Source organism: Martes martes (assembly GCF_963455335.1).
Source record: "Martes martes genome assembly, chromosome: 1".
NCBI classification, from domain to species: domain Eukaryota; kingdom Metazoa; phylum Chordata; class Mammalia; order Carnivora; family Mustelidae; genus Martes; species Martes martes.
In genome coordinates this window covers 165,815,335-165,837,614 of record NC_137888.1, presented here as the reverse complement: position 1 = coordinate 165,837,614, position 22,280 = coordinate 165,815,335, and the positions used below count along the sequence as shown (strand labels likewise).

Genomic DNA, 22,280 nt, shown 5'->3' with positions numbered 1-22,280 from the left:
CTTTACTTTCTCCCCTGATTACATAATACATTACCTACCTGTCTGTCTGTTCTCCTAGTGGGGAAGCCTCTTGAAGCAGAAACTTCCATTCAAGACTCATTCTTATTTGTGTATTCCAGAATCTAACTCAGTGCTTGGTACGTAGGAGTGTTTTGGGTGAGTGAGTGAGTGAGTGAGTAGGGGGAGGAGTGAGTGAATGAATAAACACACAGAGTGAAGGACTGGACTGCTGTAAAAGAAACCCTGGGCTGAGAAATGATTCCACTAGAAGAATTAAGACCATAAGTGGTAGAGCACAGGTCCTTGACTGGGGCACTCTGAGTCTCAGAACCAGTCCGAAAGCTGGACACATATCTGTGTCTGTGCACCTTGGGGGAAGGGCAGAGAGTCTGTAGCTGTCCTTGGATCCTCAGAAGTGTCCATGTCCCCCACGTGTTGACAAGTTGCTGATCTAAACAGATGGAACAGGCAGGCCCCACTGAGAGGACATGACCAAGTTATTTCAGAGGAGAACGTGACAAAGAAAAAAGTGAGAGGGGCGCCTGGGTGGCTCAGTGGGTTAAACCGCTGCCATCGGCTCAGGTCATGGTCTCAGGGTCCTGGGATCGAGCCCCGCATTGGGCTCTCTGCTCAGCAGGGGGCCTGCTCCCCCCTCTCTCTCTGCCTGCCTCTCTGCCTGCTTGTGATCTCTGTCTCTCTCTCTGTCAAATAAATAAATAAAATCTTTAAAAAAAAAAAAAAAGGTGAGAGCTGGAGGGGACACCAAGTCCTGCATGGACCTCAGGTGAAGGTGTGGCCCCAGGACAGGAACTCCCAGAGTCTAGAAGGTGTGGCTGTTTCCTTGTAAACAGTTCTTGTATTAAAAAAACCCAGGAGGGATTTTGCTACTTGCACAGAATGTGTGGGCTGAAAGGGCTACCCAGGTTCGTTGGGTCCTCCAGACACACCACGCAGAAATGAGCCCTGTCACACACTGGGTTTTTCTCGCCCCTGACAGTGCCCTCCCTGACTCCTCTCCTGCACTTTTCTATCCTATCCTTGACTGTGAAAACTCGATTTTACTCAAGAGCATTGTTTTTTAAAAATGTGGATCATGGCCCGTTGGTGAATTATGACTTGCGTTTAGAGCATCATGACCAGCTCTTTTTTAAAAATAAGAAATCAGATATGATAGAAAATATTGAGTGCATCACACATGGAAGAGTGAGTATTTTGTGAAACATCCTGTTTCAGCTCGATGTGCATGGAATTTTGGTATCCTGTGTATTACCTTCTGTGGGGTATGGCCACAAATGACTGAAAAGCACTGATCTCAAGCAACTTTGTCGGCACTCACTAGATACTCACTGAAGGAACTGGCCCTTGAAGGGTCCAGATGGTGAGAGATGAAGTGGGAGAAGAAGCCATGTGGGGTGTTCATGTATCCCTGCATTGGGAAGCCCTTTGCTCCAGGCCGGGATTTAGGAGCCTGCCATGTCACCCCCATACCGTCACCCCTACTTGATTCTTTCCTCTCCTCCCCTGGGCAGGTTGTGTACGTCACTGCAACATTTCCATATGTCATGCTTCTGATCCTCCTGATCCGAGGGGTCACATTGCCCGGGGCATCCGAAGGCATCAAGTTCTACCTGTACCCCGACCTCTCCCGGCTCTCCGACCCACAGGTAAGAGTTGCTTGCTCAATGCCCAGTTGTCCATCACACCTGGGAAGCCTTCTGCGGACCTCTACTACTAACCAGGGGGCTCCTGAGCTGGCTGAGTACGTGGAATCCTGTGGACCCTTTCTCACAGCAATAATTTTCAATGCATACATTAACATTAACAAAAAACAAATTTGTGATGTGGTAATAAAGTATATACTCATTTGTCAATATATCAAATAACAAGATTCTGCAACAGGTCCAGTCTTTTTCATGATTTCAAAGTAGTGATGAGCATAAAAGACCTTTGGAGATATCTGTACTGTGATATGAAAGTATCTGGAATTTCTACTGCTAACAATACTGTAATTTGTTGTCTGCCTTCATAATTGAAGAAATGCTGAATTTCAGAGGTTAGTGACAATAAAACACACATTTTCCTTCCACCTAAGATCACAGATCCCTGCAGCCATGCATCTCAGCCAGAGGAACTGGGTCTGTGTTGGTGATTGATTTTTCTTATGGGTGTAGCTCACAGAAAGAAGATAATTGATGGGGACGCCTGGGTGGCTCAGTTGGTTAAGTGACTGCCTTCGGCTCAGGTCATGATCCCAGCATCCTGGGATCGAGTCCCACATCGGTCTCCTTGCTCCGCAGGGAGCCTGCTTCTCCCTCTGCCACTCTGTCTGCCTGTGCTCACTCTCTCTCTCTGACAAATAAATAAATAAAATCTTTAAAAAAAAAAAAAAAAGAAGATAATTGATGAAGACTGGCTCCCATGTTAGTTGTCTCCAGGAAGGCATTGGCTGTTGTATATGTGTAGTGGATAGTGACTGTTTATACCTAAACTTCTCTAAGTGGGTAGTGGGGGTGTGCCTGGGGGTACATTAGATGAGAGATGAAACCAAACATCTTGCAGGCCCAGGAGTATTCAGCCTCATTACTTGTTAGAAGCTCCTGGAAACTTTCGAAAAATCCCAATTCCCAGACCAATTAAATTAAACTTTCTGGGGGTGGGTCCTAGGTATCAGGATCTTCTAAAGGTCACCAGGTAATCCCAGTGTGTATGTCAGATAATGTGCTCAAAGACATTTGATGGATGTGGAGACATCCATTTTTTTTTTTAATTGAAGTGTACTTGACATATAATGTTACATTAGTTTCAGGTGTACAACACAGGGGTTCACCATTTTTATACATTATGAGGTGATCACCATGATAAATCTAGCTACTGTCTGTCACCCTACAAAGTTGTTATATATTATTAACTATAGTCAATATAGTATACCTTGTATCCCTGTGACGTATTTATTTTATAACTGGAAGTTGTACCTCTTAATTCCCTTCCTCTATTTTGACTACCCACTCCCCAGCAACCACCACATTGTTCTCTGTATCTAGGAGTCTGGTTCTGTTTTGTTTTGTTCATTTTTTTTTTTTTTTAGATTCCACATATAAGTGAAATGCAGTATTTGTCTTTCTCTGACTTATTTCATTTAGTGTAGTACCCCAGGTCCATCCATGTTGTCACAAATGGCAAGATTTCATTCTTTTTTATGACTGAATAATATTCCATTGTGTCCCTACACCACTTCTTTATCCATCATCTCTCCGTGGACACTTGGACTGCCTCCATAATTTGGCTATTGTAAATAATGCCATGATGAACATAGAGGTGCCCATATTTCTACTAAAACAAACATAGATGAATCATGCTTTAGAATGTAGAATCTGTATTCATAGAAGATGAGCCTGCAAGAAATTCCAAGTGTGCAGTCTGTGGCTTCCAGCCACCCCCTGTTAGGAGAAATTGGATGGGAAGGTTTATGGAGGGTGAGTTACTGTAGCTCAGCTGTACTCATTACACTGATTAAGGTCCATGGTGGAGTGGCAATGTGTACTCATTTCTCTCTCAGTTTGCTGTGCTGTGAGGGGCCCCCGAGGCTCAGGGCACCATCGGGCATCTGAGGCAGCATCCTGAATTGCATGCAGAATCCCTAGGAAGAAGGAAATGAGCTCCTGACTGTTGGCCTTGCCAATGCCAACCTATGATGGCAAAGGCTCAGTTGGAGAATCAGTTTTGGAAAACCTATTTCCAGAATCACTGGTCTGTGCATTTGTGTTAGATCCACAAATTCTTGACAGATTTCCTGTTCTTTCCTCTACTCATGGGCTTCCTTATCCTGGTCCTCAAGGTCAGGCAAGAGATTCTGAGCATCACCCAGAGTTTCCAATCCTCAATGATCATTGAAACACCTTGGAACATGTTAAAAGTGCAATTTCAGGGGTTATGGGATGGAAACTGCACATCTATATTATTAGAAAGCTGTAGAGGAGATTCTGATGATCAGAACAGTTTGGGAAAACCCAGCCAACACCTATAACCATAGAGCCCTATCTACACATATGCACACGTGTGCCACAGACTCACACCCACGCACAGAACAGAAGTGAAGCCTGATAGTCCACCATTCACACTGCCTGCCCACACCATCCCAGTCTCCCGCCATCTCTGTCCTCTTAGGCCTTGGCTCCCAGGCCAGCACTTACCTAGGTAAGTGCTGTTACTTACCTAGGTAAGGCTGTTCTGTGGAATGGCCACTTGGAATTGTGGCCAGCACATTGGGCCAGCAGTCTGGACCTGGTCTTCCTCTGGTTCTGCTGCTGATCCTGAGTGACCTTGGACAACTTCTTCCTCTTTCTGGGCCTCAGTGTTCCCACTAATGACATGAAAAGATTGAATTCAGTCAGCAGTTTCAAAGTAGATCCAAAGAATCCTGTGTTTTCTGTGAACATGGGTTGACAAACTGACTTACAGGCCAGATTCAGCCCTCTGTCCTTGTTTTATAAATAAAGGTTTATTGGAACGGAGCCATGTTGTTTGTGGCTGCTCAAAGGCATAACCCAGAGGCAATGTGGAGTAGCTGAGACAGAAACCATATGACCCCTTGTGTCGAGGGTGCCAAGACCCCACACACGTTGAGTGATTCACTAGAAGGGCTCAGTTACACCCTTGAATGTAGTCTATTTCCATCATCAGATGAAGTCTGGAGGAATCCATGCTCAGGCTTCCCATGGTATTCTGCCGGGAGGAGACCCCCTGAACATCTTCCTTCTTGTAGTATCAAAATGCAGCAGCATGTGGGCAGTATTCAGTATTTCTGCCCAGAGGAGATGCTCAGGACCTGGGTTTTTAATGAAGAAGATTGGTTGATTGATTGATAAAGATTTTATTAATTTATTTGTCAGAGAGAGAACATGCACAAGCAGGGGGAGTGGCATGCAGAGGGAGAAACAGGCTCCTTGTAGAGCAGGAAGCCTGATGTGGTACTCGATCCCAGGACCCTAGGATCATGACCTGAGCTGAAGGCAGATGCTTAACTGACTGAGCCACCCAGGCATCCCAATGGGGAAATTTTATTAAGTGCACAGATACTTTCTGGCCATGTGGTCAGTCACACAGACCCCAGAATTCCCAGCCTTCAGAAGGAAAGCAGGTGCTCACTGTAAATTGCCTTGCTTGCATAAGCAATCCAGGCAGGCTGGCACAGCAGAATTCAGTGCCCCAGACATCTGATGAGATAGGGCGCGTTCAGGGTGGTATGGCCATAGACTGCCCCAGACATCTGAAATGACTGTGTGACTTAGTACCAGGGGGAACATCTTACCTAAGTTCCCAGACACCAGTCAAGAGCCATTCCTGCCAGCAGGCCCTTTTGGACAACAACGTCATGCTGACTGTGGTAACTCTTTCCTGAACACCTGCAAAACCTAAAATATTTACTATTTGGCCTTTCCTGGGAAAAGTTACTAATCTTGAGCCGCAGTTACTATGATGCCTATAAGGGGAGAGTTGATGACCTCTGATCTGCCCCCCCCCCATTCCATCCATGTTGCTCTCTACCTCTGCTGCCACCAGCCTGGTCCAAATACCACAATCTCCCACTTGACAGGAGCCTCCTAACTGGTCTTCCAGAAAGATCTTTTGACCCTTGTAGGCCACTCTCATGCAGTAGCAGAGTGACCTTTCCGAAATATAAATACGACAGATACCTTTTTGCTTAAATCCCTTCTGGGGTTTCCTGTGGTCTTTGGAATAAGATCCAAAGGGAAGGACCTTCAAGGGCTTCCTTGAACTGCGTCCTTGCTTCATCCCTCCTCCCTCCCCACCTTCCTTAGTTCATCCCAGATACTGGCCTTCTTTCTGCCTTGGGACCTTTGCACATGCTGTCTCTCTGTTGAGAACACTCCCTCTTTTTTCCCCAGATCCCCCTTCCCCATCTTGCCCCATAGCCACTCAGTTTAAACATCACGTTTTCAGGCAAGTCTTTCCCAGCTGCCAACCATTCACCCCCAAGGATTTCTACTTGTTTTCCAAAGCATTTACCATATGTACAATGGAATATTTATATATATACATACATATATGTTTGTATTACACGTATGATTCACTCGACGCCCATCCATTTGCTTAGCAGGTACTTACTAAGTGCCTACTCTGTATCAGAGATGATTATAGGTATCAGGGATATAGTAGTAGACAGCGGACAAAACAATGACGTTTATATGCTAGCCAAGGAGGAAGGCAGAAAACAGAAGTAAAAATAAAATATGCAGTCCATTAAATGGTGACAAGACCCATGGAGACCAAGTATGGAGTGTCAAGGGGAGAGCTTGAAAGAGAGCTGCGGTTTCCAGCATGGTAGCCAGGGAGGACCTCCCAGAGAAGACAGCTTGGAAGCAAGCACTGTATCTGCCTTGTCCACTACTGTGTCTCCAGTACCAGTGGCTGGTACATAATAGGTGCTCAGTAAACATTTGCTGAATGACTATAAGAGCCAAGCTATTTTGATTTTTGAAGGAAGGTTCTATTGTTTTAGCTAAAATTCTAAAAACCTCCAGCTCACCAGATCTGAGAGTTATGTTTTTGGTCCTCTGTCACTGATGACAAGGAAATGTGTATGTTTGTGTGTGTGTGCACCCCAAAATTAACATGAGCGTTAACTGTGTGGGGCAGAGGTAAGGATAGTGACTGCAAGACAGAAGGTAAACAAAACTCCACGTAGCTAGTGTTTTTTGGAAGCTGGGGTATGTTGCGGGATGGGACCAACATGGCTGAAAAGGGAGGAGGGAGCAGCCCTGAGCCTGCTTTCTGTCTGCTCCAGGGGGCTGAAAGGTTGGTGGGATGTACGGGACCCCTGACTCTGTGGAGGGGTCTTGACACCTCTTCAGACTTTCGAGGCTAGCATATCACACGGGTTTATCTCAGTGTGCGGAAGGAAGGTGGCCTGTGGGTAGGTCAGTAGAACCACACATTCAGGTCAGAGAGGCTGAGCTACTTGCCTGTTGCCACACAGCAGCTCAGTGGTCCAATTAGGACTTAGAGCCCAGGGTTCCTGGGTTTTGGGCAAGAGAATACTAAATGAAGGAAGGTGATGTCTGAAGAAGAAAAACAGCAGATCCACACGCCCCAGTTCCAAGCATTCTCATTTGTGCATGCCCCAGGCCATGGTTTCCATCAGGAAGACCCTGGTTTCAATTCCCACTCTCCTGTTACTGGTGGTGTGGCCTCTAGCAAGGCTCCTCCCCTCTCCGGTGCCAGGTCTGCCTTCCCTACAGTGAGGCTTATAGGTTGTAGTTCCTGCCCCATCAGATGACTGGGAAGGTGAAGTACAATGACCCAGTCAGTGGAGGACTGTTTTTTTTTCTTTTTATTATAGTTATGTATTTATTTTCATGTGCATTAGAAAGAACAAAAAAACAAAAACCTGGGATATCAGTCAACCACATCGAAACCGTGACTTCATAGTTATTATTGCTAGAACGAAGCTGTATCTATGTACACTTACACACACATGCATATACATACTTGTATGTGATAAGGAGCCAGGTTCATTGGCAGGCAACTATTCCATAAATACTAGAATGGGCATGGACTTGGCAAAAACCAGTACCAGGGGAAGATGGTGGGCTGCAGTTTAGGGCAGAGCCAGGGATGGAGAATCATCTTGCAGTAGTGTTAGGACTTCAGGTAGCCGCGTGGTCCTGCTCAAAACAACGGAGGCATGAATCAAAATTAGAGAAAGTAGGTCAGGAGAGCTGTCTGCTGGAAATCCTTAATCGGGAGATCAGAAAAAGGCTCAGTCTCTTGGTAGTTATCTCCTTTTATCAGGTAGTATCTCCTTTGTTTTTCTGAGTTATGATCCTGACTTAGTTTCCCATTTGCCCTTCAGACTGCACCAGGAAGAAAAGTTCCCAGGGAGGTCTAGTGGTTTGGGTTGTCGAGGGGTGTGAACAGCCTTGTTTCTTGGGGTTGATCTAGAAATTGCAGTGTTCAGGCTTCCTGCAGCTACTGGGGACAAAAGGGTTGATGGTGGAGCTACGAAATGGTCTCTTGTGTGTAAACAAGTAGGAAGGAGAAGGGATGGAGGAGGTGAGCCCCAGGGACTGGGGCTGGTCAGAGGGACCGCTGCCAGAGATGGTCAGGTCTCCAGCCTCAGAGCCCCATCTGTTCCCTGCACTGCTCTAGCCATTCCCAGAAGTGTGTGTGTTGGCCGGGGATGGGGGGTGCTCTTAGGTGGACTGAGGACCAGCAGAGGTAAAATGAGCACTCCCTGGGAGTCTTCTCTAGGCTGCCAACTCCAAGAGGACGGGGATCACGACCAGGATCCTGTGTACCATTCACCTATTGCCAGAGCCCAGCAAAGCTGTTACTTAGTGCATCCCACAGATATTTGCTGCATGTCTACTATGTCACATATTCAGTACATAGAATGAATAAGACCCTCTCCCCTTGTCCACCAAAGAGCCCACAGTCTGGTGGAAGAGGAAAGAGCCTCACCAGTCCTTGACTGGGTTGGTTTCCATCCATATAAGAAGGAAGACAGTTGGAGGAGATCAGAGCTTCTCATCCTTCCTTTGGTCTGTTGAGAAGAACGTGCGCCTTGTTCTTGGTGATGGTCCTCATGCCAAAGCATGTGAATAAGTCATGCCTTTTACAAACCGAGGAAGATCTAAAGTAGCTGCATCCATGCCATGCCTTTCCCTCTTTTGCTTCCCAGGAGCATGTGGGCAGAGGCTTCATGGGAGGGGTGACCGCTGGTGCTCCAGGCACTGGATGGACCCCCCACTTGCCTTCTCTGTCCTGCTGCTGGAAGGGCCAGCCCTGTCCCAGTGATCGAGTAATAGCCATGGAGCCTGCCTGTTATCATCAGAGCTTTACTTCTCTGGAGATACAGTTGGGTTTTGTTTTTTTTTTTAATTTTATTTATTTGACAGACAGAGATCACAAGTAGGCAGAGAGGCAGGCAGAGAGAGAGGGAGAAGCAGGCCTCCAGCTGAGCAGACAGCCCGATGCGGAGCCCGATGCGGGGCTCGATCCCAGGACCCTGAGACCACGACCCGAGCCGAAGGCAGAGGCTTAACCCACTGAGCCACCCAGGCGCCCCCAGTTGGGGTTTTTTGAAGTCTGTGTGCCTGTGCATGTTAGCCAGGTAGGACAGGTAATAACCCACAGAAGGAAAATAACATTTGGGGTACCTCTGCCCAATAGGACACTCTTGCTCCCTGCAGCCCACATCCCAGCTAGAGTGACAAGGATGTGGGGCCTTTCTGTGACCCAGGATCTGCATGAATTCCATGGAATTCCATGGAGCTGGCCTCCAGCTCCCTATCCCTGCTGCTTACAAGGGGTTCAGACATGCCTGTTTGCAGTGTCATTTACATTTCTAAAGGAACACAGGGCTCCTGACTGGTGCAGCACTCTGGACCTCAGCTCCCTGGGGCGTTAGACAAGGGAAAAATCCTTTCAAGGGGTCCCCTGGCCCCTCTTGGCTTGCATGGCATTTTGCAGGAAGACTGATGAAGTGCAGATCTGGATAGGCAAATGCATTCACAGAGGCTCCCTGCTTTTGTCTCCCCAGCCATTGAGGCAAGAGAATTCCAGAAAGCAGATAAAGAGAGCTCAGCTGTGGGGAGCTGGGGAGCCAAGAACACCTTCCTCACAGAGTAACTATGAGGTCTAGAGAGAGAGAGTCGTGGAAGTTGTTTTAAGGTGTAAAGGTAGTCTCCATGGGAGCTTCCTGACAGCCACCCTCTCTAAAATCACACTTGCCTTCACTCCCACCCCGCTTCCTGTTCACCGCCCCCCACCCACCTTTGGTTTTTGCCATGACACCTGCCAACATCTAAGGCACCTTTCATTTTGTGTCATCACCCTCTCCTCACTAGAATGTTAGCTCCAGGAGGGCAGAGGATGAATCTGTTACATTCACTGTTACATCTCCCACCCCTGGAAACCATGCCTGCCAACATTAAGAGTTCAGTCGGTATTTTTTGGAAAGAAGGAAGGATGAAAGGAAAGAATGGAAGAAAGGAAGGAAGGAGGGAACCGAAGGCAGGCAGGAAAGAAAGAAGGAAGGACGGAGAGTTTCAGGAGGAGCCTCTGTGACTCCGTGTTGCGGTGACCTAGCATGTCCTGCAGTCGGCCATAAGCTCTCCAGAGACAGGATTTGTAGTGCAATGGAATCTAGTTTCCAGGAAAGGAAATTGAATCACTCTGTTGCCATTGACGAGCTTGGTGTCCTTCACGCTGTTTTCCCTTTACCTTTCAGGACTCAGTGTTCTCACCTGTCCATTGGGGTAAGAATACCCACCACACAGTGAAGTAAGTGAAGTAAGTGTGCACATGGTTGCACGAGCACTTCTGGTTCTCGTTTTCCGTGCCCAGCCCAGGGTCTTGCATACAGTAGGTCTCTGGGGACACTGGTGGTGTTCTTCATTTGCCTCTATATCACTGGCTCTGGGCAGAATGAGTCAGAGCCCCACAGCCCAAGTGGGAGGCTTTGAACTCGGAACCGAGTGCCTTTATTGTGAATCCAGTAAATTAAGTTTCTCATCAAGAACTTGAAGCAACCCAGCAGCTTGCCTTCTTTGTCCTCTGGCAATTTGCATTCTGTGGTCTCTTATAACTTTCTAAACATCTATTTGTCTTCACTGTCAGCCCTGTGTTCTCTCTGAAGTGTGGAGTGCTTCCACTCCATTTTTTTTCCCCCTCAAATTTTTATTTTCTGTCTTTTCAGTCTTTGGGGAATGGAGGGGCTTTTGCAGGAAATCACATTTTCCTTGCCCCAGATTCCTGCCACTCTCACTCTTCATTGTGTTTCAAGTGTGTGTTTTCAGGGCAAGAACAGAAAGGCCTGTCACAGATCCAAATCGTGGGGTCTGCTTTCCCAGGGTGTGCACACATTCTCCAAGTCAGTCTCTTCTTTGCAGGGAACTGGAGTCTGCGGCTAAGGTGTCCAAGTTCTAAAGGTGGGGTAGAAGAATGTCAAAACAGTGAGAGCATCTCAGAACACTAGAAATTAATCCACCTACCCACCCCACAAGAACAAATCAGGGAAAATAAGACCTTCATTTAAAACCTACCTGATGAACCGAATGGATGTGCCCATGGAATTGCTGCCACCTGGTGGCAGTGTACTCTGGTTCCAAATGGATCCGAGGAAAAAATGGGCTCTTGGCTGCTGGACTTTGAAACCAAAATGTAAATAATGACATTGACTTACAGATGTTAGATACGTTTTTGAAAATATTGCAGACCTCACTGAACATGAGGGCTATTCCTTGAGACTGAAAATCAATCAAGGTTTCCTTTTGGTATATTTGGTTCTAAGTTAGGGTCCCTGTTCTACCAGCTTTATTTGTTGTCTCCTCAGTACCAGGCACTGGGGATACAGAATCAGATGACAGGATTCTTGTCTTCAAAAAGGTGACAGTTTCTTGGGAGGCACACATAATTTATTAAGTCAGCGATAAAAGTGTGAAGGGAGTTACTGGGGTTGGAATTCACCTGAATTCCAACACCTGGAATTCTCCTTCCAGTCACCAGGTGAACTCAAGAATTAGAGACACATTACTGATCTAACTCACACACTGAGAGGTAGTGAACGTTTCCTCTTTTCTTGACTGCTTGAAATTCCTTAAGAGTTGCTACTCTGTGGAATCAGAATTCTGATATACTCCAAGGAGATTCTGTGTATCACTGGGGCTCCTCATTAAATCCTTTCAGCCACAGGTTTACTCAAAGGGAGGTTTTATGAATTTTAGTTCTGAACTGTTTCAGCAGCCCCTTATTAATCTATAGTCTCAGTGGTTGAAGAACTGCTTGGTACGCGTAAGAGTAGTGATTCTAGTTATTGTTTCTTTAAGGCTGATTCTCTGACAGATGCTGTGCTTCACAAACTCACCATTTAATTAATCCTATTCACTGAATCAACAAATTCTTACTGAAAATTATTGTTTTCTAGACCTAGGCACTAAGTCCTATATATAAGTACCTTAAATTCTTATGATCTCTAAGAGAGGACCTGAGGTTCTATTACCCTAAGAAAGGTTCTCTCTTATAGGTCATGAGAGTTTTAAAAACCTTTGTCCTAAGGGTTTTTCAGATGAGGGGACTGAGGCTCCAAGAGATTAAATCACTTGTCTTCTGCTGGCAGAGATAGCGCTTGAACCTAAGTGACTCTGACTTGGTCATGTAAAGGATACACTCCTAAAACCCTTTGTCTTAACTGATTTTTCTGCCTTTGCTCTTACTCTGCAGCCCTGGGCTGCCCATCTTGGCTCTGGCATCTTTGAGCATCTCAGACCTACAGGACTACTTTACAAGAATCCTAGAATCTAGCATCAGGTGGGTTTAGTCCCCACCCAGTGCAGGAATCCCATCCATAGTAACCTGATCAGTTTCTGATTGGCACCCCCTACAAGGAAACCTTTCATCTCCACTTTGGAACAACTGTCCAGCTCACCTGGTTCCCAATGTTGAGACATTCACTCATTCTTGCATTTGCTTGTTCTCTCTTGATTCATCTGCCCCAATTTGTGCCCCACTTTGAGAGTATCTACCAGGGTTGAACATAGTAATTTAAGTGCAGCTCAGACAACTAAGACACAAACCAGCCTCCTCTGGGCTAATAGAATAGCCTCCAAGTGGACTCCCTGACCCTTACCAGTATTCCATTCCTCACCCTGCAGACTGAGGGAGCTTTAAAAAAGGAATCCTGGCTTATGTAACTTCCTGGCATTGTTCTTTAAGTGCGTTGTGCTTTAATTCCTTGAATGTGTTTATAATAGCTACCCTAAAGTCTTTGTTAAATCTCACATCTCTTTTCCTTAGTGAATCGATCATATTTTCCTGTTTTTGTGCATGCCTGGTAGTTTTTGATTGGATACTGTGGACTGTAGTTGAATATTGTCTATACTATATTGTAGATGTTCTGGATTCTGTTATCTTCCTCTGAAGAGTATTGGTTTTTATTTGAATAGGTATTTCAATTACTGGCTGACATCTTAAACTTCTGTAGACTCAACTTTGTGTTTTCTTAGTGCAGATATGTGGAAATCTCAAGCTGTTTCTTAAGACCCTCTAACTCAGTGGGAATTAGGTTCTAAACTCTTTGTCCTCTGTATGGTTTGTCAGGGCTCTGCTTTAGGCCTTGTTAGGATGGGTCTGAAGTAGTTATCTGTAATTCTTACTCTAGAGCACTGGTTCTCAACCAGGGAAAGTTTGCTTCCCAGGAGACATTTGGCAAAATTTGTAACAGTGTTAATTGTCACTGCTGTGTGTGCTACTGGCATCTGGTGAGAAGAGGCCAGCGATGCTGCTAAACATCCACTACACAGGACAGCCCCTGCAACAAAAAATTATGAGGCTCAAAATATCCATAATGCCATGGTGGAGAAACCTTGCCTGGAGGCATCGTCCTTGCTCCTCAATGGAGGTTGTTCTGTGTCTCAGCCAGATGCCAAGGCTGAATACTTGGTACTGGCCAGATCTGTCCACTCTTATAGGCAGGACCTCCAGTCTCCCAGTCCTGTTCTTCCCCCCTCCCCCACTCCCTGTCCAGCCTCTAGTGTCTCTGTTCCACCCTCAACCTGTAGTAGCACTATTTGGCCTTGGATGGGCTCACCCTGAACCTTTATAGCTCAGCTGTCAACCACAGCCTCACAGGGGACCTCCACATGGGCTTCTGGGGCCCTGCTCTATCCCCCTTTCTGGTGCCCAACCCTATAGATTATAACTGTTTCAGCAGTCCCACACTCTGGCCCTGCCTTCTTGGCTCAGTGAGACTGTGTGTTCTACTTAGACTCTAGCCCTCTGTGCTGTGGTCAAGAAATTGTTCCCAGATGGAATGCTGGGCAAAACCCCTGTGGAATTTCCCATCTCTTAGGAATACCAGCCCTGACCAGCATATTATCCAATGCCTGAAATAGTTGCCTCCACTATTTTGTCTTCTTTGATGGTTGCTTATGGAGGAGGACTAGTCTAATACCAGTCACTCAGTCATGACCGGAAGCAGAGGTCTGACTTTTCTGCCTACAGCACCCCCAGCATCTTCCCCTTGCATGAGGATTAACATCCAGACTGTTCACTGTGGCCCTTTGTGGCCTCGTTCCATCTCCCATATGGCCCTAGGCATTCTAGGCTCTTTCCTACCACAGCCCCTGCCTATGTGGATTAGTGTTCTCTCAGATATTCCCATGGCCTGCTCCTTCTTGCCCTGCAAATCTCAGCTCCAAAGTCAGGTCACCTCTGGCTGCCTGAGCTCAGACACCCCCTGCTAAACCCCATGACTTTCACCAAACCCCTGTTTTCTTTTATTCATGGGGCTAATGGCTCTCTGAAGCAGTCTCATGTGTCGGTTGATGTGTTCACTGTTGGCCTCCCCCTGTTAGTACGTAGCTCCATGTAACCACAGAACTTCATGCACCATGGATTCCCCCGCCCCTGTTGCACACAGCCTGGTACATGTGAGTCCCCCAGTCAATACTGGACTGGTGGGTGGGTGGATGCCATACGGTGGTTCAGATAAAGGACCACACATGGTCAGGAGAACAAAATTATTCCCAATTACACATCCTTTAGAGACTTTGTGAAACATACAGCCTTTTTTTTTTTTTTTTAAAGATTTGATTTGTTTATTTGACAGACAGAGATCACAAGTAGGCAGAGAGGCAGGCAGAGAGAGAGGAGGAAGCAAGCTCCCTGCCGAGCAGAGAGCCCGATGCGGGGCTCGATCTCAGGACCCCGGGATCATGACCTGAGCCGAAGGCAGAGGCTTTAACCCACTGAGCTACCCAGGCGCCCCAACATACAGCCTTTGATTAGATCCCTGAAAGATGGGGAAGAGAAGGCTGTTTGGAGGTAAACAAAGACCAGACATAGGAAAGTCTGCATATGCAAAGTGAATGGTCCATAACTCAGTGTGCCTATAGGACAGGTTTTGTTGCAGGAAATCATAAGAAATAAGATTGAGACAGCAGACTGAGGCTCCATCACTGGAAACCTTGGGTGCCAAGCCCAAAGAGCTTAGGACTTCATTCACTGGCCAGGAGGGAGCTGTTGAAAGTTTCTGGGCCTGAGGTTGGTTGGCATGTACAGAGCTGTAACTTCAGAAGACTGCTTAGACAGGAGGGGCTCAGTAGAACTTGGCCTCAGACTTTTGAGAGTCAGAGCTGCGTTTGAATGTCTGCCTCTCACTCACCTCACTATGTGACCTTGAGCAGGCACTCACCCTCTCTGAGCCTCAGTTTCCTCTTTTGTAAGCCTCAACATCCAGTCTTTTACTCATCTGCTTCCCTTGTAGACATGGTAAGATTAAATGAATCAGCAACATGTAAACTTCTCCAGGGGCAGAAAAAGAGAAAGCAAGTAGAATGAGTTTGGAGGTGAGGAAAGAAGTGGACACATGTGTCAAATGACCTTGATTTTGGAGTGGGTGGGCAGAGTAAAGCAAGGAGGAAGCCCATCTGCCAAGGACAGTGGGGGCTTTGTAACATCATAGCGGACACAAAAAGTGGCCCTTCAGTTGTGACCTCATAGGTTTATGCGCAAATGTGGTTGAAGTTAGTGCCATTGTTTGAATTCATCTGGCTACTTCCAGAAGCCCAACAGGTGCTGCAGAGGAAAGAAACATGGGCTCATTTCAAAGAGATGTCAGCAAACCCTGAAGAGGCACCTGCTGTCTGCCAGGTCTGACCATGTACTGGGATTACAAGGGGTGAGTTGGGCAGTGCTGTTGCTCTTGAGGATTTTGCGTTCTCGTAGGGAGAGAGGGATGTCACCAGGAGTGGCTGCAGTGGGGGCCGGAGGGGACCATAAACGGTCTTGATCCCAGCTGTACCAGCACAGGAGAGGAGTGACCATGAGCCTTTCTCCTTGGATTCTTAGGCTGTTTTTTGTTTTTGTCTTATTTATGATTCCAGCCTTATGTTTTTTTATCTAGCAAGTATTATTGAGCACCTACTGCATACCAGGCATTGTGCTGGCTAGGGCTTTACTTTTCAAATGAATCAGCAGAGGGGTGCCTGGGTGGCCCAGTGGGTTAAGCCTCTGCCTTTAGCTCAGGTCATGATCTCAGGGTCCTGGGATCGAGCCCTGCATAAGACTCTGCTCAGTGGGGAGCCTGCTTCCACCTCTCTCTCTGCCTGCCTCTCTGCCTACTTGTGATCTCTGTCAAATAAATAAATAAATAAATAAATAAAATCTTAAAAAAAAAAAAAAGGAATCAGTAGAAATGTGCCAGGTATCTACTCTTGCTGGGCATTTGCTGGGCTCTATGAAATGGGGTGGGGTATGACTAGTGTTTTCTAGGACAGGGGTTTTTAATTGAGGAGGGTTTTGGCCCCCCTCTCCACAGCTGGACATAAAATTTTGTGCACTGAGCATGTTCTTTTTTAATTAATAAGCTTTCTAAAAGTAGTTTTAGCTTTACAAAAAAATGAAGCAGATACGACAAAGAATTCCCATATACGTCTTCACCCGTGTTCTGCTTTCCCTTATTTTCATTTTATATTAGTGCGGTGTGTTTGCTACAGTTGATGAGACAATCTTGAGACATTGTTATTAACCACAGTTTACATTCAGGTTCATTCTTTGTGTTGTTCACTCTGTGGGTTTTGAGAAGTGCATAATGTATCTACCATGTATCTACCACTACAGTGTCATACAGAAGAGCTCCACAGCCCTAAACATCCCCTGGGCTTCACCCTCTCTTTCTTCTTTCCTTCCCTGAACCTCTGACAACAACTGATCTTTTTCTGTCTCCATAGCTGTGCCTTTTCCAGAATGTCATACAGCATGTAGCCTTTTCAGATTGACTTGTTTCATCTAGTAATAAGCATTTTAGGTTTAGGCATGTATTTTTGTGGCTTGACAGCTCATTTCTTTTTATCAATGAATAATATCCGTTGGCAAGATGTACCATATTTGTTTATTCTTTCATCTATTGATGGATGTCCTGGGTACTTCCAAGCTGGGCAATTATGAATAAAGCTGCTAAAAACATTTGTGTGCAGATATCTCCTTAAGCATGTTTTCCTTTAAAGGAGTCCAGCCACTCTCAACAATCAAGATCCCTGTTCTTGAGCTTTTGACCAGAGCTCTTGCATAGTATGGGGGTTACCATGGCTCATCCACATACTCACTATAACAACCCTGGGCAAATTACTTAGGTCTCTGTGCCTTGATTGTGTGTTTTTTAAATCTGTAACAAAGGTTGTTGCGAGGATTAAATGAGATAGTCCTCATTCATGATGTGTGTCACATCTTATCCAGTGCATAGTAAATGCTCAGTAAGTGTTGGCTGTTATTTTCTCTAAGAGATGAATATACCTTTGATTTTATTTTCTTGACCAACACTTAAAGTTTTTTCCTACATCTGTTCTGCATAAACTGATTTAACCTTCTCCTGTTGTCATAGAGTTTGCTTTTAAAACCCTGTGGAAAACAGGTATGGCAAAAAGAGAAGATACACATATTAGTGGAAGCTGCTATTATGCTAGGTGTGGTGGCCGAGTTAACTGACATTTTAAGACAATGGCTCTAAAACCATACTGCTCAAAATGTAGTCCCCAGACCACCAGCAGCATCAACGTTATTTGACAGCTTGTTGAAAATGCAGACTTTCAGGCTCTATCCCAAACCTGTTCATCAGAGTTTGCATTTCAGCAACATCTCTCTCTGGTTTGTATACACATGAACGTTTGAGGGGCAGTGGTCCAAGAAAGTATGCAGGGCAGGCTGAGAGCTGTCAGACAGGCAGTGAGGGCTGTGGTCAGAGGAAGGAGTGGGGCTGGGGCTGAGTGTTGGTGCTACCCACCTGCTCTGTCTCACACTCCAGAGCAGAGGGTAGGAAAGACCACTCCAGGGATTCCAGCAAAGGTGGGGAGCTACCTCTCAGGAATCATTTGGGAATAGAATGGACCCCTTCAGGGATTGCCTACCCTTTAGAATTATGCTGTCCATTACAGTAGCTGTAAGCCATATCTCGCTATTTAAATTTAAACTAATTTAAATTAAATAAAAATTAAGGTTCAGTTTCCTCAGTTTGGTTAGACAACTTTCAGGTGCTCAATAGCCACAGGTGGCTAGGAGCTACCATATTGTATAGAGCAGATATAGAACATTTCTATCATTGCAGAAAATTCTATTGGACAGTAGTGCTCTAAATGAAAAATGGCCCAGGAAACAGGGACTTGGGGAGGTGGCAGTCTGGAAACCAAAACTCAAATTGCTCTAGGCACTTGGAAGTGGAGTGGTGACTCCTGGCTCTTTGAAGGAATGCTGTCAGCATTGTGAGTTCCTTCCTCTTCCTATACCCCATAAGGGCCAGGTTATTTCCAGAAGAGTTCAGAGAATGCCCATTGAAGAATCAGGACTAGAACTGTGGCCACTGTTGTCTTGGGCAGAAAGCACAGCAACTGGAAGGCCATCCTGTGAGGTCCTGAGAAGGTGGTGATAGCTGCTCATTCAGTGGTTCTAGCTGAGAAGAAAGGTCTTCCCCAGAACACTGTGAAAAGACATATGATGCCGAGTTCATCGAAGTGGCTATTGGCCAGTCTCATCCTTTTTCTGAAGAAGAAAATGCCATAAGATACAAAATTCCCTTCAAATTCCACATCCCTCTCCATCCTTGTTATGGTTATTTACTACTTTTTAAAATTCTGCCTTGTTACTTTCTAGAGTTGATACTTGGATTTTACAATGTTTACCCATTTCTTTGCTCCCTGTTACTTTCACTCCTTTCTACTGGATTACATTTCCTTCGTACTGAAGTACATCCTTTAATAGTTCTTTGGGCAAGCCCCATAGGAACTAGCTCTCATAGTCTGTTCATGTCTGAACAGATATTTATTTTACTGTCACTCTTGACTGGTAGTTTAGCTGGGTATGGAATTCTAGGCTGGCAATGCTAATGTTGCAGTTTAAGCTTGGGTGCTCACTTTACAGGAGCCAAGTTTGATCATACCCAAAGCTGGAAGTTCCATGTTGAAAGTCCTGGTCTAAGGGGTAGGATTTTCTAACAACTCATTCATCATAGGACAGTCCTTTCCCAGCTCCTTGCCTTTTGCAGTAAGCCCATTCAGCTTTAAGTAATGCTCAAGAGTTGTAATCTTAATTCTAGCCTTGAAAAGGAGTTTAAACATCAGTCTTCTCTCTCTGGTTGGATATCCCCGTGGGTTACTGAGTCTATTTCTACTCCTCCTCTTTCAGCTTTGACTTCTCTCATTCTGGTATTTGGGAGAATTTTCTATCTTTTCAAACTAGGCTGTGATTTTAAATGGCTATGTTATTTTATGTGTTTGCAGTATCTCCCACAAAATTATGTTTAACTCTCAGTATTTTCTTCTCTTTATTTGCTAGTCTTGGATGTGACATAGTGAGTGTTCAGGTAGCACATTAAGGGAATTGGCCCTTAGTCATTTGTGCTTAATTTAGCAGCTCAGTCTTATTTGTAAAGTGATATGTTTGTGGTGATTTCATATTTCATACTGCCCATTGAATATATTTTCTGACAGTAAATTTGCTTCCAGCACATAGAGTAAGATCATATTCATCAGGATAAAAATCCCCATGGAGCCCATTTATTTGCTATTTTAACAAGTTTGAAAGTCAATATCTAGGCTTATTTTCTTCTTTTGTGGATGAGTAGCTGAGTGCCTGAGAGAGGACATGACTTACCCAGGTCCTCAGTTAGTGGAGAACTGGACTGGAATGCAAAACCTACATTTGAAATACCTGTCATATTTCTATCCCTTTGAGCTTTTTTTCCCATCCGTGAAGTTAAGAGGTTAGACTAGACATGCAATCAGCTCCTGACTACCCAGTTTTGTGACATGGGCAGACCACTTAACCTGTCTGGGCTTCTCTCTTAATACGCCCTACCCTTTGTACCTTGGGTGACCGTCAAGAGTAACAAACGTGTTGATATGTACTACAGAACCCTGAGAAACACAGGGGTTGCAGAGAGGTGCATGTAGTTCTTATAATTAAGATGCTGTGACTGCCTCCTATAACTCCTCCTTAGTTAGGAAGAAGTCTGCTTTGCACATACAATGTGTTCTGATGATTTCTGACCCAGCACAGATTGGAGCAAGGAAAGCAAGGATCTCTTCTGTCTGTAAGCAGCAAGATGACAAGGCTTTGATACATCTTAGTTTGCTGGGATGGTGACATTTGATGTTCTTCTCTGTGAAAAGTCACTGGTGTGTGAATCTCATGTTCCACTTCCCTCACTTCTCATATGCAAACCAAGCACTGGAAACCCCTGCAGGGTGAGTGCTGAGTCCTGCATAAAATTCACAAAGAGGTCAAACATGTCTCCTTCTCCTTGATGAGAGCCTTAGAGATGTTCTAAATAGGAGGGGCCCATGGGCAAAGCTCAGCCTCCAATGTTGTAAGGGCCTTGGTCCTTGCATTTCCTACCCTCCCCTGCCCTGAGAAGGCAGTGTTGCATAGTAGGAAACTCTCATGCTCAGAATCATCTGTGTCCCTGACCTTGAAAAGACATTGTCCATCCTTGTGCCACTGTTCCCTCAGGCATAAAATTAGGGTATCAGGTAAAATCACTGGTTTTCAGTCTTTTCATTACCAGTAGCCCTTTACTTTTTCTTTTCTCCCTTATGACTCATTCCCATGGGCTACTTCATGCCAGTAGGAAGCTCCTACTAGCAATTACGTGTGTCTGATTAATAAAAGGTAGCAGAACCCAGGAATTATTCTTTAAAATGTCCTTTGTGAAAATGAGACCCAGAGATTTGAGATGACTTATCTGCAGTCATGTGAATGTTTTTATGTTCTAAATCATCCACATGCCTCCAAGGTTATGCATGATAGTGCATTAAGATTTCTCCAGGCCATACAACTAAGAAAGGAGCATCAGGTGAACATCATTCTAAGCAAGTATGTGGTTAACCTTCTTGCGGGAAAATCCAAAGTATACTTGATCATTATCCAAGACTACCCTTACGGAACATAAACAAAATCTTATTCAACCAGACCTCTCCCATGGTGGGGACTTGCATATGGCCCAGCACACAGCAAGTGCTCACTAAATCCTTCTATAGAATATGGTCATCATCTCAGTACTTCATTCATGCCTGGGACAGTTGGTGCCATGATAACTGTTTACACCTCCGAATGGGCAACAGTGAACACACAGAGTGGGAAAGAAAGAAAGGGTTCTGTCTAAGAAAGACAGGAAAATAAATAAATAAATTACAGGCATGATCTTCTTAGTGAATGCCTCAGAACCAAATGTTAAATGAATCTCTACAGTTGTACATAGATGACTGGGGACTGGGGACTACATACTTGTCCGTTGCGCCTCCTCCTCCCATGAACCCTGGAAGGTTGTTCCACCTCATCCAGAAGAGAATGGTGGCTGAAAATGAGGTTTAACAACTCAGATAAATCCATGAATTTCTGCTGGATGATTTAAGGAATTCAGAAGGGTTTTCAATCATTGAGGTGATGTCGAGGAGGAGAGAAAAGGAATCTCAGAAAAACACACATGTTTTTAGATTGGTGGCTGACTCTGGGTTTGGCTCCTGACTATCCCTAGAGCAGCAGAGGGATTGCCTCAATTTACCCCTCACTGATGTGATCATGAGTTACTGGTCACAAAGCATATGTCTTCTCACTAGTGCATCCCTGGGAAGCATTTCCCTCCCGAGTTTGTGGATATGAGTCAGCTCAGTGAGCCCACCACTTCCCGCTGCTGACATGGGAGCTTCCCCTCTTCATCTTGTTGGTTTTGCCTGCACAGGGAGCACCCACAAATCGACCACCTAGATTCTACCATCAGTATTTTGCTGTGTCTGCTTCATCACAGACCTCTCCAAGCTTTCTATCCATCCATCCACTTAATTTATTTTTAGATACATTTCAGAGTAAGCTGCAGACATCCGCACACTTTACCCCCTAGATACTTCAGCATTCATGTTTGATTTACTTTGGAAATGATCATTCTTGTGTTCCTTAAGCCAGTGCCCATGGAAGTTGCTAAGAGAGACATGAGGAATGAAGTCAGCCCCTCACTCATGGCAGCTTTGCCCAGAGCCAAGGCCATAGTCATGGAGCATCATTTGGGAGGGAGTGTTGTGGCAGCCTGTCAGTGCCTCCTATGAGTCCATGTGCAAGGTTAGCCATCCTTCCTGCGTTCTCTCCCTCTAAGACCTTGCTGTGGTCAGGAAGGTGGGTCAGTCTGCAGGTGGAAGGCAGCCTGCCGTGCCACTGTGGTGACTCAATCACTCCATTACCTAGCTGTGCTTTGACTCTTTGCCCTGAGCTCTCTGGGT

The 22,280-nt window shown here is 45.5% G+C and overlaps 1 protein-coding gene across 1 annotated transcript in view; it reads left to right on the top strand.

The window, feature by feature from the left end:
* The window catches only part of SLC6A11 (solute carrier family 6 member 11), a 128,947-nt gene that overhangs the window by 60,412 nt on the left and 46,255 nt on the right, over positions 1–22,280 (top strand). The window contains exon 6 of the mRNA XM_080827739.1: positions 1,530–1,664. Within this exon, the coding sequence (XP_080683865.1) occupies positions 1,530–1,664 (135 nt within the window). The remainder of the gene's footprint in view (positions 1–1,529; positions 1,665–22,280) is intronic.